The sequence below is a fragment of the Mirounga angustirostris genome, unplaced genomic scaffold (genome assembly GCF_029215605.1).
Source record: "Mirounga angustirostris isolate CCGP_5_RB_7025 unplaced genomic scaffold, mMirAng1.0.hap1 SCAF_12, whole genome shotgun sequence".
Classification (NCBI taxonomy): Eukaryota; Metazoa; Chordata; class Mammalia; order Carnivora; family Phocidae; genus Mirounga; species Mirounga angustirostris.
In genome coordinates, this window is record NW_026991720.1 from 87,717,105 (window position 1) to 87,737,688 (window position 20,584).

The 20,584-nt window shown below is 50.4% G+C and overlaps 1 protein-coding gene across 6 annotated transcripts in view; it reads right to left on the reverse strand.

The window, feature by feature from the left end:
* Positions 1-20,584, reverse strand: part of ATXN7L1 (ataxin 7 like 1) — a 236,263-nt gene that overhangs the window by 150,027 nt on the left and 65,652 nt on the right. For all 6 annotated transcript variants that reach the window (XR_010406586.1, XM_064575407.1, XM_054505342.2 and 3 more), the window contains exon 3: positions 4,087-4,191. Coding sequence is in view for 5 of the 6 variants with exons in the window: in XM_064575407.1 (XP_064431477.1) it covers positions 4,087-4,191 (105 nt within the window). In the remaining variant the exon portion in view is untranslated. The remainder of the gene's footprint in view (positions 1-4,086; positions 4,192-20,584) is intronic.

Sequence of the window (20,584 nt, forward strand, 5' to 3'; positions counted from 1 at the left end):
GAGTATGCGAGGCTGAAGATGAATCACAGGCCAACGTCTACAGGCTGACCTCAGCACGCACATCCCCTGAGACAGGGCAAGAATGAAGACAAGAAGCATTTGACCGTATCGGTTTTCCCATTTTTCATAAGAAACATTCAACTTAATAAGAAATAGCCACACTTTATTGACAATAATAGCTACCCTTGCTTTATTTCCTTACCATGTGCCAGGAAACTCTACTTTATCTCCGTTCCTCATAGTAACTGCGAGGCAAGAACTATCACCTTCATTTTAGAGGAAAGGGAGGCTCAGAAAAGTCATGCAATTAGCCCAACATTACACAGATAGTAAATGTTAGTCAAGATTCTAACCTGGGCCTGTTTGACTCTGAAATTCATGATTTTTCCACTATGGCTTTCAATTTTTCACATTACTATCAACCTTCAAAGTCCCCAGAACCAACTGCCTAAATACTCACACACACACACACACACACACACACACACACACTGTGTACTTTTTTCAATTTAACTTAAAAAACCAGGACACCGAGATCTTGGACGCTGCCACGCACCCAACTCTCTCTCTCTATGCCAGTATCCATAAAATCCAGGAGCTGAATCACATGTGCTGTGAATGAGTAAGTTGCTAAGAGAACACACTATCCCGTCCCCTGTCATTTAAAAAGTGACAAGTCCAGGGTCTCAGGGCTGGGCACGGCTGAGCTGGGATTTGGCCCCAGGCATACTGGCCCCTAGGTATGTCCCTCCCAGTGCACCCTAGCTCGGCTTCCTGGGGTCAGGGCCCGCGATGGTGGGCTCATTTCTGGGTGCTGGGAATACAGAGCTGACAAGGCACATCCCTGGTCCTGAAAGGATCCGAGAGGCTGGTAGAGGGGCCGAGACAGTGCACAGATAACTGAAGTGCATGGCAGAAGGTGTTGTGCACAGGAGAACAAAACTTGATGGCTACTAGGAGGGACAAATCACATCTAGTGGGGGGCAATGGGGCATGATGCCACGCAGGAACCCAGGCTCTGGGTGTATTTGCAAGAAGGTGCTTCCTACCAGCGATTCCGCACCAGCAACTCCATGAGGCAGACAAGGTGGAGAGACAGAGGCAACCTGCTCGGGGTCACACAGTTAACATGAACTGCTTTGTCTGTCTTCCATCTCATGTCCTCTCCATTACAACAGACTTCAAATGCTGTTCTATGGACCCTTGGCAGGTTGGGAGTCAGGAGAGGCCAGGTAGGTGGGGCTCGAGCCTCTATACAAAGTTCAACTCCAATGGCTCTGTTTTGCATATATATTTGTAGATCGGGTTCTTCATGAGATTCCTTTAAAAAAAAGCTCTGATAACAAAATAGGGTATGAAGACCTGTACTCCCAGGTACTAGGCCAGTGAATGGGGGCAGGTCCTGGAGTTTGGGCAGGCCAGGGAGGGCAGGGGATCCATGCAGAGGGGCAGTGAGGGACAATGGCTAAGCAAGCAGGCTACGTACGCCCCTCACTCTGGAGTGACGCAGCCTGCATTCAAAATCAGGCTCTGCACCTGCCTAGCTTTGAGACCGTAGGCAAGGGGCTCCTGAGCCTTAGCTTCCTCACGCTCAAAACAGGGATCACACTGGTACCTGCTTCATAGGGCCGTTGAGAGGATTATACACTCAAAGATAGTGAAAGCACACAGCACAGTACCTGGCATTTAGCACAGTGTCATTCTTATTAACTTGCTGGAAATGGCGAGGCCAGTCATAGGAGATAAAACAGCAAGAAAATAAATATCATTAAACCCCTGAAAGAATTCTCAGGGAAACTAAGAAATCCTCACTGCCCCCGAAGAATTGCTGTGGTTCTGAGCTCTGCCTTGCATTCTCCTGGTCTTGATAAATATGGGCTGTGAATCGGCAGGACACACACCTGAAAGACAAGGGAGGTTTTGCCGCCTCTATCTGCCGAGTTGCAGTTGTGTTCCCACCGCTACTTGTCAGCTGGTTTGGCAGAAGCTCAACGGAGTCTGGGCTTCGAGTGATGAGGCCAGTCACCCCAATCCCCCAAACTCATTTACTGCCACTGCTCAGAGGAGATGGCCACAGAACCCTAGGTCGTCCCCCTGAGCTCGACTTGGCTCTTGAACCAAAAGGCCTAGAACAGAGGGAGGCAGGTGTACCACAGAGCCAAGCCCTCGAGACCTCTCTGACTGGCTAGATGAGGCCTCGCTTGGGCAGAACTCTGCAGGGCACAGAGGAGTCCCAGGTCCCTTTCCAGTTCCTTCCATCAGACTCTGCCAGTGAATTAAGTTGCCAGGGAAGGTTTTGACGCTCACGGGATTTTTGTCTGTCCTGTTCGCAGCCGTGTCCCAGTGCAGCACATCCCTGCGAATGAATGAGTGCCCATCATATTCGGGGTGCTCTAGCCGCCGCATCTTCACGAGACAAACAGAAGCAATCGGCCACATGGATTCTATGGTCATTCACTGAACAAACCAGCTGTGTGGGATCTTCCCGCCACTGCTCTGCTTTCTATTCCCTGACCTGTCGCCTCAGCTGTTAGCACCACCTCTGAGACTTCGACAGTTTCCCTTTGGGAAGGTCTGACCTTTTCTCTCCTCTTGGAGGAAGAGAGGGTCATTTGTTGCAGAGCAGTGAGCAAGAAGGTCAGCTCGTGCCGAGCACACAACTTGCTCCTTTCATGCTCAGTCTGCCAGAAACGAAAATGTTAGAGCTAGAAGCACCTATGGAAATCACTCCTCACGGAAGAAAAAGAGAAACCAAGCTCACAGAGCTGGCTGCAGGGACGTCGGGGGACTGGGCCTCTACACAGAGCTCTGTATGGCACTTTATCTTGGGCCCTCTCTCTGCCTTGTGTAGGTAAGAAAGTTTTGGAAAGTGCCACTAAATCCTGAATCCTCTTTCTACAATATTAAAAACACAAAATATTCCCACTACGTATACAGAGGCACACACTGATACAAATTATATATATTTAGATATGGATATATCATATATACACACATTCATAAATGATGTTAGAATACATAAAAACTATTCTAAAGGCCCAAATACATTTACTGAGGAGCTTGGATAAGCAACTCCCTTCACTTTAAACCTATTTATTACAGAACAGTGACAACTGAAGGGGGTGGGGGAAAGTCGGAAACTCTGTGAGAAAGGGGAAATGTATAATTTACAAAAGCATACCCAATATTATTATTGCTTTGATTTTTTTTAGGCACGATATTTAATGTGCTTTGAGCTATCACAGTAAAAGGGGGCAGCGAGACATTACGTTCATCAAAAAGGGAGTGGGGCTTAAGTAGAAAGATTGGGAAAGCCTCTTCTGGGATTCACAGCTTTGGAAATCATCTGGTCCAACTCGCCGTTTAAAGATAAGGAAACTTCTATCCCACGAGGTTAAGTAACTGCCTGTCTGAGGTCAGTAGCTGTTTATGTGTTCCTGAGGTAGCAGTCCCGTGGACTTTATCTGTTCTATGTCCGTGGCACCTACTCTGAAGGGCGGGTCTAGGGTTTGCTGTTGACCTACCAAAGGGAATTTATCACACCAAGGATGTAAAGATACGGAGGGAAAGTAAGTTCCCAAACACAAACAAAAAGCACTCTTGCAGAGAGAGAGAAACTGAACCTGAGGCTGTAAGAACCAGGCATTTCCTGCGGCAGCAGCCCAAGAGCCCCCTGAGTCCCAGCCCCTCTGAGGGTAAACCCCGGGAGACAGTCTGGCCCCCTCTTTCAGGGATGTCGGGCTGCAGGTGCGATTCCTCAAGCCACCGCTCTGCCCTTCTCCTTTGGTCACCTTGGGAGGCCCCCGGCAGGTTGGGCGGATGGCTTCAGTCTGGTCCCATTTCCCTAAACAAGTTGCAGGTTTTCTCTCATTTGCTCTGACAGGGCGGAGCATTTCCGAAGGGGGACTACAGCTCCGAAAATCGTTCCCCTGTGAGCAGAGGCAGAGCGGCAGGAAGAACTTCCCCGCCGCCTCAGGCTGAGGCAGGCACACCGGGCCGACCCCGGGCCGTCCCAGAGCCAAAGGGGGGTGACGGTGGCGGGAGCGGCGGCTGCGAACGTGCGGCGGGGTGCGGGGGTCCACTTACCGCAGTGCGCCTGGAAAACCTGTGGCTTGACGGCCTGATTGCAGGCACTGCACACTACGAGATAGAAGTCGTCATGTGCGGGATAGTGGCCAAATAAGTGCATATCTGTGGGGGAAATGAAAACACGGTGTTTTGAAAAAAGCAATTAAGTCTCAGAAGGTCTACTGTTTCCTCTCGCAATTTCCTCAAGGACAGGGTTTCAAATGAGACACGCAGAAAGGCAACGATCTTTACTAAAGGGAACATGGTCTGTGCTAGCGCAGCTCCCAGCTCGCACAAAAGCTGCAGCCTCACGGGCCCCCCCACCCCATGTCGTCGCCCCTGGAGGTGGCCGCTGTAACCCTCGGTGTGGACAGCGCGGGGCGGGGGGGCTGCCCCAAGTCCTGTGCCATGGGGAGTTACCTCGCCCCGAGACAGAGCCCACGTGTTAGCTGGCACCCAATGGGGCTCTAGCTATTTGAGGATGGGGGGCTCCCCCAAACCCATTCCAACTTTAGCAGAGGTCTCTCAGGTGGGTTGGGGGGCAGGAGGCCTGCGAGAGCCACTGCCTGCGTTTCCCCACCACCTGAGGGAGACCTCACAGTCTCCCGGTTACCTGTTCCTCATTTGTCCGATATTTACGGAGCGCCTAAGTGCCAGGCACCGAGCTGGTGCCGGGCCGACGGATGAATGCCAGCGAGGGCCCTGCTCTCCTGGGGCGTCCGGCGGCAGAAGAGAGAAATACTAGACAGATCACCACACAAGTCAGCACGTGGTTCTCACTGGGGTACGTGCAGGGGGTATTTTGGCTGAGACCTCGGGATGCGTGGGGTTCAACTAAGGCCAGGGGGTGCAGGGAGGAAGGTTCGGGGTCTGCCAAGGTAGGAAGTGTGTCGGAGGAACCTTTTGGCTGGAACAGGAGCACAAGGGGAGAGCCCAGAAGCTGTAAGCCTTGCGGACCAAGTAAGGATTTTGAACGTGACTTTATAAAAACAAGGGAGCTACTGAAGGCTTTTAAGCAAACGAGTGACATGATCAGCTATACACTGTTAAAAAATCAGGTGTGAGGCTCAAGGAACACAAAAACTCATCCATGCATGTTCATAGTCGCATTATTCACAACAGCCAAGAAGTGGGAACAACCCAGATAGATGTCCATCAACCGGTGAAAGGATAAACAAATTGCATGCTAAGCGGACAACGGAATACTACTCAGCCATGAGAAGGAATGAGGTGCTGACCCTTGCTACAACATGGATGACGCTTGAAGACATTATGTGAAGTGAAAGGAGCCAGACACAAAAGGCCACATGTTGTAGGATTCCATTTGTCCAGATCAGGCAAATTTAGAGAGACAAAAATTAGATTTGTGCCTGGCTTGGGCTGGGGGGTCTGAAAGGGGTTGGGGGTGCTGTTACAGGGTTCAGGGTTTCTTTTGGGGGTGACAAAAATGTTCTAAGACGGATGGTGGTGATGGTTGTACAATCTTGTGAATATACTACAAACCACCGGCTCATACACTTTCCATGGGTGAATTTGTACAGTGTGTAAATAAAAGTTGTCAAAAAAGAAAGTTAGGTTCTGAGGACACATGATCACATCTCCCTGTGTACCACTGGGTGCACACGGAGCCCCAGGGGCACCTGGCCTTGCCTCCGCTCAGCCCACCAGCTCTAGAGTCGCTCCAGAATCACAGAGAGCAGGAAGCTCGGGAGCACCAACACGGCTGACAGAGGAATTAAAAGACCGTGTATGCACGAGCATGCTTTCTGTGGCAAAGCTCCTGAACTTCCTCACCCCACCCCCCAAGCCTCATTTTCTAGACTCGACCTGTGTCTTTCACAAAGAACCGGCAAACGCAGCAAGGTTCCCCCAGCTGCAGAGCTAGGTCCCAGGGAAGAGCCGAGTCCCTCATGATGTGGGGACGGCTCATTAATCACCCAGCAAATGCTTTCACAGGGGCAGTCTCAGCGCTGCGTCCTTGGTGCAGCCCCACCACCCGGAGAGAAGCGGAACGGACATGTTTGTCACCGGGCAAGGGGCTGAGTCCCGCGCTGCCCTGGAGGAGGCATGTGGCTACGAGGATGCCACCGGCTCTGGCCGCAGCCGGTCCTCCTCGAACTGCAGGTGCATGTGGGCCCGCTCACCTCTGCCGCAGTGACGGGTGGGGCTGGGGACGCAGGCCCTCTGAATTTCTCACTCGTCGGTGGCCCTGTGCGCGGCCTGTTATTTCCCCTCTCTAGGACTTGCCTCTGTTCCCACTTCTGACTAAGACTTGTTACCGCAGGGGAACGTTATTAGTCAGTACCTGGTGGGTGGGAGGCCCGAGGAGAGAGAGGCTGAGAAAGAACCCAGCTGTGACAAGGGTCCTGAAGCATGAGGAGGTCCATGCTGGGCCCACCCAATGTGTCCGCGGCCCCTGGTTCAAGCACCACAGAGTGGAGGGGATGTCTGTCGGTGTCCTTAACTGGGATACCACTCGGTTCTACTCTTTATTATAGGTTATTTTTATAATACATATTCTTTCTTTTTTTTTTAATAACAAAAGTGATCCACGTTCTTTGAAGATACATTTGAAAAATGCAAAAAAGGGGTGCCTGGGTGGCTCAGTCGTTAAGCATCTGCCTTCGGCTCAGGTCATGATCCCAGGGTCCTGGGATCCAGCCCCGCATCGGGCTCCCTGCTCCGCCGGAAGCCTGCTTCTCCCTCTCCCCCTCCCCCTGCTTGTGTTCCCTCTCTCGCTGTGTCTCTCTCTGTCAAATAAATAAGTAAAAAATTTAAAAAAAAAAAATGCAAAAAAGCCAGAAAAAAATTAAAAAAAAAAATCACCGGCAACTTTATTAACATTTTGCATCTCATTTAGATTTAGTCACATTTTACATCCGGGAACATGTGAAACCAGGAGCTGGTGAGGGCTAAGACTTACTTATTGATTCGACAAGCATTTACTGAGGGGCCTTACATCCTTTCTGCAATAGATTAAGCTATGCAGGAACAGAAGAAATGTATGAATTAAAAACACAAGCGTGAACAAAAATGTCTTGAGTGCCTACTGTGTGCAGGAAGCTGTGCGGCGTCCGAGAAGCGGAGACTGCAGAGCGTGGGGGCGACCGCCCCTCTGCCCCTCTGTCGTCTGCTGTGCACACCTGCTCACCTGTCGGAGGGCTCTCGGGACTCCCGCTTCTTCTGTAATCCTTCAGAAATCTGCAGCACCCACCCCCACCCCCACCCCTACCCCCAAGGGACACATCCTCCTCTCCGGTCATGTGTTAGGCTAGCCAGACGCTGGCCGCAGGGCTGTGCGTGCGTGCGTACGTGCGTGCGTGCGTACGTGCGTACACGCGCGCTCCCCTTCACGCTCTCCGCTCCACTGAGACCCTTCTCGGTTTCCTCTAGGGCAGTTTCAACCTTGCCCACGTTGGCTGAAAGTGTGTCTCCCTTGTAAAGTTAAAGGACCTGCTTGCCTGCCTGATTATTCCTCAGTCGGCCGACTCTGGAATCTCCTCTGCAGGCTGCCCGGGTTCTGAGCGCCCGGCAGATGGGGAGCAAGATAAGGGCCCTTGACCTCTCAGAAGACCACCACCTCACGTAGCCTGGCCATCACAGTCGGGGTGCTGTTTGCTTGGGGATGGAGGAAGGTCGGGCAGAACCGAAAACAGTTGCGCCCGGCACAATGCTAGGTATTCTATTCATTAATTTCCGCTCTCTCAACTTACTGCCCAAACAACACATTCAGTGCACAGTGAAGAGAGCAACAGTGGTGTGCTGAAGTGGGCTTGTCCCAGCACGTCTCCCCTCAGTTCGTTCAGTGATTTCAAGGTGGTAGCTTGAAATCAGCCTTCGTGGGAGTATTTACACTATGGAAAGGGGCACAGGGTACAAATCAGGGCTGGTCTTTCGGAGAGCCGGTTTTCAAGCATTTACCAGAGCACCACTGAATAAAGATGAGAAAACAGGGAAAAAGTGAAACCACCTGCAAGGAGACCACCCCGGGGTAGCCACCATTGAGAGGTTAATATGGATCCTTCTCGACTTTGTGATGTGATAACATTATCTTGGTTAATCCTCATAATGAATCGAGAAAGTTGCCATCATCTTCGCTTTCCAGGGCAGGAAACAAAGGTAATTTGCTTGAGATCTCGGGGCGCTGATTTGTAAACTGGGCTGAGATGCCAGGACACAGTGACTCTAAAGACAATGCTCCCTCTCAGCAAAAGGCTGCTTCCTTCCTTGACAGAGCAAAAATCCCATTCACGGATGAAAAAACCAGTTTGGAAGGGTCTCCTGGGCGACTAACAGGCTTTCCCAAGGCTCAGGGGGAGTCACTGGCATGAGCACAGGCCTGGAGTCAGAAGGAGGGATTTTTTTGTACAAGGCTCATGGTTGTGCAAGCTCAGGGAAGGTGCCCAACCTCTCTGACTGTCAGTTTCCTCATCTATGAAATGGGGCTCACAGTTCACGGGGTTGCTGTGATGGTTCGTGAACGGTCATGTTTTCTTCCACCAGGGATCCAGGAGAGTGTGGAGAAAGCCTTAACCAAGCTCATCTCTCCTACCTTCCAGAACTAACTGACTCTTTCTCCATTGGGAGAGTCCTTGCTCCAGGCAACACATCCTTTGTGTCTCCCTCACGACCACTCACAGCAGACTTCCCGGGGAAGCCCGGGGGACCCTCCCACCTACAGAATTTGCTCACGTGCGTGGACTGATGAGGGCCTTTGGGAGGGCTCTCTCTGGCTGTGGCTGGGTTCTAAGAAAGCATGTGCACAAAAATGATGAGACTTTGCCCAGTTTCAAACAAAGTGTTCAACCATCTCCCAGAGAAAGCCAAACCTCTCCGTTTTGCCTCATTTTGCCCCTGCAAATAAAACAACTGTAGGTCAGATAGGGCACTATCGCAGAGGTGACCTTAGTCATGCACCTGGCCTGAGAGAGCAGGGAGGGAGCAAACTCCATTAGCTCCATTTTGCAGATACGGGAAATAGGTACACTTGCTTCTAGGCCGGTATTTTTTGGTTTTTGACCCCAACCCACTATACACATATACATATCTCTCTATCCTCCCTCCCACCCTCCCTTCCTTCCTTTCTTCCATCTATCCATGCATCCATCATCTCTCCTTGGAACATGTACATTACGCTCTGATATGTTCTGTTCTACTCATTTCTTTTCGTTTCACTATATTCTACTTCATTTAAAAAATGCTCATTGCTTTAAAAAAGTGCTCATTGAGGGCACCTGGGTGGCTCAGATGGTTAAGCGTCTGCCTTCGGCTCAGGTCAAGATCCCAGCGTCCTGGGATCGAGTCCCGCATCGGGCTCCCTGCTCCTTGGGAGCCTGCTTCTCCCTCTGCCTCTCTCTGTCTCTCATGAATAAATAAATAAAATCTTTAAAAAAAAAAAAAGTGCTCATTGAGATTTCAAAATTTCAGGACTCCTTAATAGGTCACAACGCAAAGTTTGAAAGACACTTCTCAAGGCAATCCAGCGAGTCAGGGCCTGAGCTCAGCCTGAGAGTTCACTGGGGATTTAGAGCAGCCTGAGCTGGTCCTTAGTGGTCACGTGGGAATTTGGAGCCCTGAACTGAATCATTAGCGCCAATCCTATGCTGGAGCCCGCTGTACAAGCTCACAAGAGTTGACTGTATCTTCCGATCTCAGCATTCAGGGAGGCATGTGGGTAGCTTAGATCAGCCAAGGTGGGAATATTTACACCACGTGAATCAGTGTCCACCATAAGCCAGAGAGAGCTGGGTTCTTCTCTTGGAGAGCTGGCTATTTAAACATTTAAACCACTGACGAACACCCATTCTGCCATCACTCTTCCCTGTGTTAACTTCCCTAATTACAAAAATGGAGAAAATTATATTCATCATCTACCACAGTGGGATGCAGAGAGTCTTCTGTGAACTTGGGAGGAAATCATTATATTAATATAAAGTTATGGTTGGGGTCCTGATCATGAACCCAAGAACCCACACACAACGGAGCCAGGTATATGTGTGGATCACTTTCTGTATCCAATGAGCACATAGAGGCCACGTGTCCGTGGTCTGGTGGCTAGAAGGGGGTGGGGTTGGTGGAGTGGGAATAGCAGGGAGTCGAGAATTAAGTTACTGGAGTTCTTTCCAATGTCTGTCAACTTAATGCATACTTATTGAGGGTTATTTACAGAGGTTACTCACAGATTTGGCTCATGGTATTAACCTAATGCTGCTTATAAATTTATCGCAGACTATTCTCAGTGCCTCGATTTAAAGCGGGCACTCCTTTACTTCTCTTACCTAACTACTTCTAAAATGCTCATTTGTGGCAGAGTCAACTGTCAATTGCATTCATGCTATCAGTGTAGGCTGGCAACCTCGGCCTGCTTACGGACGGCCTCACGCTCCCTAAGCGCACCCCACCTCCAGACAGCCCAGGAGGGAGGGAGGGGACAGAGCTCAGCTGTGATGGCAGGAGAGAGACAGTTTAGGAAAACAGAATGATTTCTATGAAAGTAAAACAGTAACTCTGATGTCCTGGTGTAGCTGGTTGACTGTTTCTTAAGTCAATACCTAAAAGAAATTGGCCGGATAGGAGTAGCATTTTATTCCAGATACACAGCTTTTGGAGGGGAGCACTTTCGACACGCAAAGCCACGTGTGTGTATGAACTTCCGTTGCATCCAGTCCTCACAATCGGAAAATGGCTGTAGTTAAGGAAAAGGCAGGGTGACATCTCCAATCCGCTATTTGTACAGGATGTGTTGCTAAGAAGGGAAGACAGCTGTTTTTGTGGATTCGGGATCAAACTAGATGCTGTGTGCTTTTGAATTTGCCCCTGGACGCTTTCCAGAGCCCAAGATTCCGACATTATGAAGCAACAACTGGTTGCGAGCCCAGAAGATGAAAAAGTTGAGAAGGCATGAGTCAGGATTGATGCCTTCCCTCTGCGAGTGGGAATGCCGAGCGGAGCGCAGGCTGTAACAGAGAAGCTGCAAGAAGCAGACTTGCTTTGAAGGCAGTGGGACAGCTTATCAGCCGTCAGTGATATCTATGCTCGCTAGAGAAAATCCCACAGGGCAGAAAGGAAGACAGCAAAACAGAACGCTGAATTTCAGTTTCCATTTAAAAAAAAAAAAAAAGCCCCAGAAAATGTCCTTCAGTTTCCCCCAGAAGTCCGGTCCAGGGTTGGGAAACCACCCTAGTTGCTATAGGAATTATAAAAACGTCAAGGTAGCCATTGCCATAATACTCTATTATAACAACAATTTCCTGTAATTTAAAAAGTGATGCTTCCCTTTTAACGGACTCCAAAAAACTACTGTAATGAACAAAAAATTGAGGTTGTATTATGTAATTGTGACCCACCACACCCTTTCCAGGAAGGTGAACGTGAGCCCTGAGATGCACGCCTCTGCCCATGGGAGACAGCTGGACACACAGGGCTCGGTAGGATCTCAGGGACAGCCGACCCCGTGACCGCCGCCGCTGGGGAGCCGGGAGCTGCCGGACTTCCTTGGAAAACTACCAGAAAGATGAGCTGGTGGCCGGCAGAGGTGGCGAATTGTGGGCTTCCCCTTACGTAAACTCAAACAGGCGAAACTGTTGGGAAGAACAGTCACTGTGGTTCAAAGACACACATGACTGCCTCCAAGCGGATTCTGATCCGGACGCAGAAGGGCACCTACAGGAACGAAGCGTGCCACCTCGGGAGGGGTGCTCCTCACGCTGGGAGAGGCTGCTCTGGAGCGCGTTCCTGTCCCCCATTAATCTTAATATGCTCATTACACAGTTTTTATTAATTCGTCTTTTCTCTCTGCCGGTGGAGTTTTCGGCTGCATTTTAATCACTTGTGTCAAATGGAAAGCTTGAGGGGATATAAAAAATGTTTCTCCTTTGCTCTGACAGCGTGATTCTATGTGTTCCTGAACTCCAAAATCTCCTTAAATTCAGACATCAAAACAACGTGGGGTCTTCAAAGCAATGACCTCAGACCCAATACCTCCCACTTCCCCGGCAGAATGTTGAACTCCCCTCTAGGAAAATGAAAAAAAAAAAAAAATGCGGTCACTTTCCATCTTTCAGATCTCTGAAAACCCAGGGCCTGACTGTGAGGGCTTCAAAAACAATGAAATCTGGAAACGGAAACTTGACAGGAGGACTAGAAAGCAAGCAGCAGCGGTGAGCTCTTCAGCATCAATGAGGGCGGGCGGGCGAGCGTGCGCGGGCGGCGGGCACAGAGCCTTTCTTCTCTGACAGACCAGGACTAAAGGGGTCCCCAGCCTCCTCATGCTGTGGCTGGGCCGGAAGGCACCCCCCTGCCCCCCTGCCCTGCAAGGCTGCAGCCGGGAGCGAGGCCCGGTAGCAGGTGGATGCTCCCCGTGATGCTGTGTGAACCATCCCCAACCCAACCAACCCACAAACCCCCGCCAACAGGGCTATGGCCTCGGCCACGTGAGACAGCTTAATCCCTCCCCGCTCAGAAGGGCCTTCAACACCCATGCAGTCACGCTGTGTGGGGTGAGGGGGGCTGCTCCCTGGGCCTCAGGCTTCCAGCTGGCCCCTCTCAGCAGACTCTCCTCTGGCTTCCCCTCAGATCCAGCAGAACTCCCATCCTGCTGCACAAGGAAGGATGGTGGGATGCAGCTGGACCCAGGGGGAGACTGTACTCCAGGGTTTAGAACAAAACCTGTGAGACATGGGCCTCGTACAATGCAGGGCCCCAGAGCTGGGCCCCGGAGTCAGGCCACCTTGAGTCCAAATCCTGACTCTGCATTTGGCATGACAATCCCCTCTAAACTGTTTTGCTCATCTGGAACTAAAGGACACATGTGTGAAGGGGCTGGCACCCAGTAAGGATATAAGGAACAATATACTATTATCTCTGGCCTTCTTCCTGTCTCTCCAACTCACCCATGCCCTCCTCTGGGAAGCCTTCTCTGCCTCCCCCAGAGGAGAGGCAGAGTCAACCCCCCTCCCAGTGTGCCCTCCACATGTGCCCACAGCTCCCAGGCTATACCAGAGCATGTGGCTTACACCTCTCTCACCAGACTGGGATCTTCTCGAGGACAGGAACTGTGACTCAGTGCCCTTTCTATCTCTACAGCCAAACAGTCTGGCCCGTGGTAGCTGCTTAATAAATGTCAATTAGTTCATGAGGCGGAAGGTCCCAAGAAGTTGATTTACTTTCTCTTTTCTCTTCCTTCAAAGGGGGAAGTTGTAAATGATAATAAATTGCCCTAATATCCATGCTGCTATCTAAGATTATGGGGCCAATAACTATGTCTATTTGTTCGTTCATGAGCTCCTTGGAAGACAAATGCTGCCTGAATTTAAGAAGAATTTAAGAAGTGCCAGGTGGGCCATCATAGTGAAGAAGTGGTTAATTCCTGTCCCTCACTGTGCCAGAGTCATGAAGGTTGCATCCTTCCCTGTCTGGCAAATACGGCTGCTCCCCATTCCACCTCCAGTGATGGCCCCCTCAGAGCCAGCATTTGGGGTGGGCTTAGGGGTGTTTACTGAGTGCTCCCCCGGTCTCATTTTCTATTTCCTCATCCTGGGGCTGTAAAGTGTCTTGTACATCAAGGCAGTGAGTGATCTAGGGCCTGGAAGATTGAGACTTCCCCCAGTCCTTCCTGCTTCAGCCCTTTCCCGTCTGACACTGGACCAACACAGTAGCCAGGCTCAGCCCAGGGCCCACTGAGTGATCTGAGGCCAACCTGGCAGAGGATCTACCAGGTCAGCAATGACCCCGGTAGCTAAGAAAGTCATTTTGCAAAGGGCTCCCCTTTGCCTCTGCAGGGCTTAGGCAACAATGCCAACAATTTGTCCCTAAAAATGTTGCCCGGGGTTATAAACCCAGTCCTGACTCCCTTTCCAGCAGCCACAGGGACACCCAGGCTCCTCCCTGTCCAGTCACACACATCCTTCTCTGCCATTCCAGCCAGGTCGGCTGGTGGCTTCTGGCCTGACATCCCCACCTCTGGCCCTCAGGACAGATGAGGGACATGTAACCACTCTGGCAGGTTGCTGAGTCCTGATAAGGTGTCCTATGCTTAGAGCAAGGGCTGCTTGTGTTCAGAGATCAGCCAGAGGGGCAGGACAGCCTCCAACCCCCTTTGCCATGTTGGCCCCAGTGCCCTGGCCCAGTGAGAGAAATGTTCTGTGGAGAGGACAAGGGTGGATATAGCACATTCAGCCAAAGGCCTGCTATGTAAAAACTGTATAGTTCACTATGACTCAACGAGAGAGAGAAGCATCAACCTACTGGGGGAAATTCTAGTCCCTTCCTCCAGGGGACCAGGCCTCAGGTAAGTAGAAGGGCCTATGAACGTTTTGGAGTGGCTGCAAGTCATCCCCAGACTCCCTCCTTTCCTCTCAGGTTCTCCCACCTGGGTTGTTAGGTATGTATATATGTATGTATTTGAGAGAGAGAGAGAGAGAGAACGTGTGAAAGTCGGGGGAGGAGCAGAGAGAGAGAGAATCTTCAAGGAGACTCCTCCCTGAGCCCAGAGCCCAACATGGGACTCGATGTCACGACCCTGAGATCATGACCTGAGCCAAAACCAAGAATCAAATGCTTAACTGACTGAACCACCTAGGTGCCCCTCCCACCTGGGTCATTTAAATGTTTAAATATTCACCTGAATCTTTATGCCCACATTACCTTCAATTTGAGGACTACAGTTGAGATAATAGTTGTTTTCACAAAATGAGTAGGCCTCCTTGGGTAATTTTCCTCAATTCTTCTTCAGTAGGCTTTGTTTGGAATAGGCTTTTCCTACCTTGAGCCTCATTCAGGATAGGAAATTTAAGAGCTGGTCTGAGTGAGGCCTGTTTCCAGTTCATTCTGGGGTCACTCCTTCCACCCCCATCCTGGGCATCTCTTGTGTCCAGGTTGGGTCTCCTGGTGCAGTCTGTGATGCCCTCCCTCCTTCTATCCCCCACCCAAGAGAGATCATGAGAGGTGGAGGTAGGTGCCATATTTCAAGGAAGAGGGCAGTGGATTGGGGACGAGGAGGTGATAATGGCTTTCCTTATAAGACAGGGATGGTAAAAAATAATTTCCAGACTGTACAGAGCACTGCTATGAAGAATTACTTAAAGGGTCAAGGGGAAATCAATGGAAACATCTTCTTTGGTGCCTTTTCATATAGGACAGTCTACCTTCTTGTTGTGGCAATCTGACAGAGTCTGGAGGATGGACTAACCAGTCCCTTAATTCCTTTCTAGCTCTTCAGTTATGATGAAGGTCCAACAGGGAGTGTGTCAGGAGAAAGATGGCCAAGAAGGAGGGGAGGATGCCACATTTATGTTACAAAGGAAATCTCTAGAAAAGGTAAATCAAGCACGAAATCCTAGTGGCTTATTCTTAAGAGGAGTTAGTGAGGGCCATCTATTTGTTGGTCTGTCTTTATCTCATCTCCCATATCTTTCACATCAATCATCCATGTAGATCTAACAATCATCTATATTGATATATTGATCACATTTATCCTACCTACCTACTTACCTACCTCTCTTATCTATCTTCTATGTCTATCATTTCTTTCTTTTTTCTTTTCTTTTCTTTTCTTTTTTCCTTCCTTCCTTCCTTCCTTCCTTCCTTCCTTCTTTCATCATCATCTCTCTATTAGGAAGCACTATATTATTTGAGCAATGTGCTTTTGAGGTGGACTTAACTCAGTTTCAGCCCATTTTATTGCTATACCAAATGCTACAGTTTGGGGTGACAAGGGTGAGATGGCTTTATAAAAATAAATAAAAATTTAGAAAAGAAGAAAACAAAAGATAACGAGAAACTTAGACAACACCAAAAGAGTATTAGTTGGTTTTCAAGGGCTGCATTATCAACTACATGAAAGCATGGACCAAGCCTCATGCACAGCATCACCTTCCCCACCCCAGCACAGTTCTGTTCATACAGTAGGAGTGAAGCAGAAGTCTGAATCGAAGTTCTCCTTGTAGGCAATTGAATTCAGCCTTCTCACCAAAACCTGACTATGCTTTAGACTTTAAAAAAGGCTGCTCTAAGGCATACTGAAGGACTTGATGTCTGCCATCTTGCTTCTTGAGATTCACATGCCGAGAGGCTTTCCATCTCGATGAAAATAAGACCAAGAGCCCCAGGCAAAGGAATGGGATGGGGCTGGGGTACCCAGCCATATTTGGGAAACAAACCATGCCATGTTGAGGGCTTTCATAGCTCTGCTAAGATCAGGACAATTATGTAGGAAGAATGTCTCACTGGCCTGCCATCACTGTGTAGAGATTTTAATTTAGAAATGGACCAGAGGGGCCAGGCAGCATCTACCACACAGGTGCTCTACTGTGCCAGCACGGCAGTTTGGGGGGTTTCTGGGATGACATGTTGCTGGAACCTGCTGAAACCTGCACAGTCGATGAAGAAGCCCTCCAGCGGTGCCTCACGAATGCTGGAAATGCAACATTTTTAAAGACACAAAAAGATGCCTTCATGAGGCTGTAACATGGCAGGCTTCAGCTATCAAATGACCGTTCCTGATGCCATCCAGCACATGCAATAGAGACCACAGGGTCAAGAAAACACCTGCCCCAGAAAATGCCCCCATCATTTCAGACATGCTAGCCCCTGCTTAGCTATGAGGGGTTACGTCAGTGTGATGCCTGCCTATTCGAGGATGAAGAAGAGCCGTATGCACAGAGGCCATGAGACAAGTGGACAGAATGACGGGTGGCCCCAGTGCCTGGTGGTCTTGATGAGTCCCCTGGCAGTGGTGAGCTCATTCCCATTCGGAAGGTCTAAGGATAAGAGACCCCTGGATCCTGTGGCACTTGTCAGTGGCTCTGAGTGCCATGCAGAGTTGGGTCTGGCTATAACTGGCAAAGAGAAGGCGGCATTTTTTTTTTCCAGAGGGTCATTTGTCAAGGCTATGGAGCCCTACATGCACCCTTCAAGACTACAGTGATCACTCAAATGATGCTGCCAAGCTCGGGGGAGGATGTGCCATTTGGCTCTGTCATGAGAAACGTCCACTTGGCATAGCCAGAGGGCCATGGCAAGAACTGTTTAATGTCCCTGGGAATCAGTGTCCAAAGCATTCAAGCCATTGGGAGAGCCAGACTGCAGGATGCTGCTGACAGATACCCAAGGCAGCCCCCCGGGACAGGGTGCTTACAGGGGTGTTCAGGGCCACTCCCGCTGTGCCTGCTCGTGAAGACCAGAAAGGGATGTCTGCTCTAAGAGAACAGAAAGGAGCATCTCATCGCACGCAGGCTCCTCAAACCAGTCACACACACACCTGGCAGCCACTGTGCTGGGTCAGTGCTTCAAGCTGGCAGATTTCGGAGCAGAGACCAAGTAAGAAAAAAATCCACCATAGAGAGGATTACAGAAGGCTGTTTGAAGGTACTAATGGAAAATAAGATCGATCAGCTGGAGGAGAAAAATCACAATGTCTTCCATCACAAATCAAGCATGAAGCTAGTTATGTGCCCGAGGGGAAAAGGGAGACTCTCGGCAGGGTCCGTGAGCCCCTGGGATCCAGCCCTGCCCCTGGGTCCCTCAGTCAGCTTCGACCACGTCCTCCTCCCCGGCAGCCCTTCCTTTACCCCTCCCTCCACACTTGCGGAGGTCCTACGTGTCCTTCCAGGCCAGCGTTAGTGTGACCTCCTCCAGGGAGCCTGCCACAGACACCACTAACCCTTGCTCTGTGCTTACTGCATGCATGTATCGGCGCACTTGGCCTTCTGTACCTGGTGGATGCAGATAGTGGTGGATAGGCCTACCTTCCCCATTTGCACACTAATGTTTTACATACGGACTCAGACATTTAACAGTCAAAAATCAAGGCAGCCAGAAATATACTCAATGCTTCAAAGAGCACCAGTGCATCAGGCAGTGCCCCGGAGACGTGGCCGGGGCAGCTGTGCGGGAGTGTGGGCTGAGCGACAAATTCCGGCTCGGCCTCTAGCTGGCTGCGTGACACCGGGCAAGCCACAGAACCTCTCTGGATTTATCTTTGCTCTTCTGGGAAATAGCAACCATACCCTCCCCATCAGGTTGCTGGGCGGATTCAATGAGATAGCTCAACTGGCAGGCGCTCAACTGAATGCCCACGAAACCCGACAGAACTAGAGCCTGCGCTCGCTGAATCAAAAGCCACATGCCTTCCGAGGATCACTGCTTCGCAGAGGCAGCTTGGGGTCACGTGGGTTCTGGAGTCAGACTGTCTGGATTTGAACCCTTGAGAAATTTCTCAGTTTCTTCATCCACAAAATGGGAAGGATAATGACAGGGTAGTTGTGAGGAGGAGACGGGGGTCACACACTTTGATGTCTGGTGCTTGCAAAGCTCTCAATAAATGTTCGCTAGTCTTAGGATTTGGAATCTGATTTTGCACGGTGGCACTTGAAGAAAACAATCCTGTTTCACTGTAGGGAAACAGGGAACGTGGAGAATGAAATCATGATGCTCAAAGCCTCCAGACCTTGAACTTCTAGTCGTCAAAGCCACAGGGGGAGGAAACAGTAGATGAGGGTTTTTCAAGGTGTGAATCCTCCCTGCTATTTGGTGGCTAGATGTAGATGCTTGGACCCTATCCCAGATCTGTGGAAGGAGATTCTCTGGGGGTGGCGCCTAGAAGGATGGACTTTAAGCAAGTTCCTCAAGGGATGTGATCTCCCCTAAAGCTGTCCAAACGCTGTCGTTCTCATAGAAACTACTGATACGGAGACAGCTGGTGGTACGCACCAGCGTTAGTTCGGTGATATGGAGCCTCTCACTGGTTCAAAGACTGTTAGCCAAGGGAAGGTGTGTTCTGTACATGTGGGGGGGTGGTGCCACTGTGAGTCTCCGTGGCATGTGGATTCGTGGGCCCCTCCTGGGTATCTCTACCATGAGCGCTAGGGATCTATGTGTTAGAGACACCGGTGCGCTGGAGCTGCCCTGAACTGCTCGTGAGAGCTAAGTGTGTGCCTCTCTTTCCATTTCTCCACATTTAGCGGCTTCCCGTTGGCTCTCCGAAATTCACCACGGTGGGAGTCCTCACACCTCAAAAATCAGCAAACGATACAATGAGGGCTCTTAAGTTTGTTCGGAGGGCCGGCATACTAGCATTCCCCTGGTTCTCATCCATAATAAATTCTCTGCTAGAACCCAAACTCTACGGAATGTGGTCCTGGGCACTGTATTTAGGTCCTTGGATGGTTTGGGACCATTTAGAGCCTGGCTTCTGAAAGCCTACCTGCTTGATGGTGCTCATGATGCTAACAGTGTTCTGGTGTTCAAGTCTTCATGCTGGGGCTCAGGAGAAAACCTCCTTTGCGCTCTGTGGTCATACTCTACACTCCAGTCCTGGGCTGGCCATGAGGCAAACTGCAGTCTCGATACCCAAGTGGAAGAGAGTCGGACGTGGGTGCTTTGGAGCCAATCCCTCAGTGCCACTAGAAAAACAACCCTGTTCTCCTGAGGGCTGCCCCGTGGTCTTCATACCTGCAGGAAATCAATCTAGAATGCTCAGGCAGAGCAGAGGTTCTACAATAAATCTCCCTCTCATCCCAGGGAGTGGAGGGTTCCGGTGGAGGGGTGGCCCAGCTAAGCTTTAGCCCCGGTCCCCAGCCTGCTGTTGAGACACCCCAGCTGCCTTTCGAAGGGTCACCCATTAAAGACACAAGCCCTGCTGTTGGCACTGTTTTGGCCGATCGGCCCGGGGGGAAACACACACACTTTTCTTTTGAATTCTTCCACTCAGCAGTCAGGTGAGTCCGGGGGAATTCAATCCAATTTCTCAGTAAATCCTCCTATGCTCTGGAAGGACACGGTTTGAAAAATCTATTTTTGTGCTTTTATTTACTTAAGGTCTGCATGCCCGGGGAAGCTTTCTCATAGTGCCATCAAACTGCCTCTCACTTACCAGGAAAAAAAAAAAAAAAAAGAAAGAAAGAAAGAAAGAAAAGAAAGATCCCACCTTCCTGGAAGACTACCAGCAAGAACCAGGCCACACAGCCTCTCTTCCCATCCCTGTAGGCCTACGGCAGGCCTCCTCAGCACCCATGCCATCTGAAGCCCTGGGGGGAGGGGCTTGAGGAAGACATCTTCCCAGTGGGACTGCAGCTCTGGGCCCTCAAGTCCCTGTGGCAGGAGGCCCCCTCGTGCACCCTGCACAGCTCTCCCCTTCCGGGGCTGCCCAGGGCACGTGGATTTCTGCTTTCCTGGTTTAAATGCTGCTTTCGGTCCAGATGCCTAGCCTATCTCTGTGGGGTCTGCACCTGCCATTCCAGAGGTTTCCCGGAGTGAAATGTGGGGAGCAGGGCTGGGTATCTTTGGACAGTCTCATCTTTCTAGAAGGGCCTAATGCTCAGATCAGAAGACAAATGTACTCAGTGTACTCGGGGGCTTGGGGTTGTCTGTATTGGTAAACTTCCACTTCTGCCTCTGTGTCAAATCGACGCAGCTGGGACACCGTCCAGCCAACTTCAGGGTGGACCCCTAACAGGACCCCAGCGCCAGCAATGGTGGGTTGTAAAGGTGCCGCCTACACGGTCATGGGTGGCTGTGG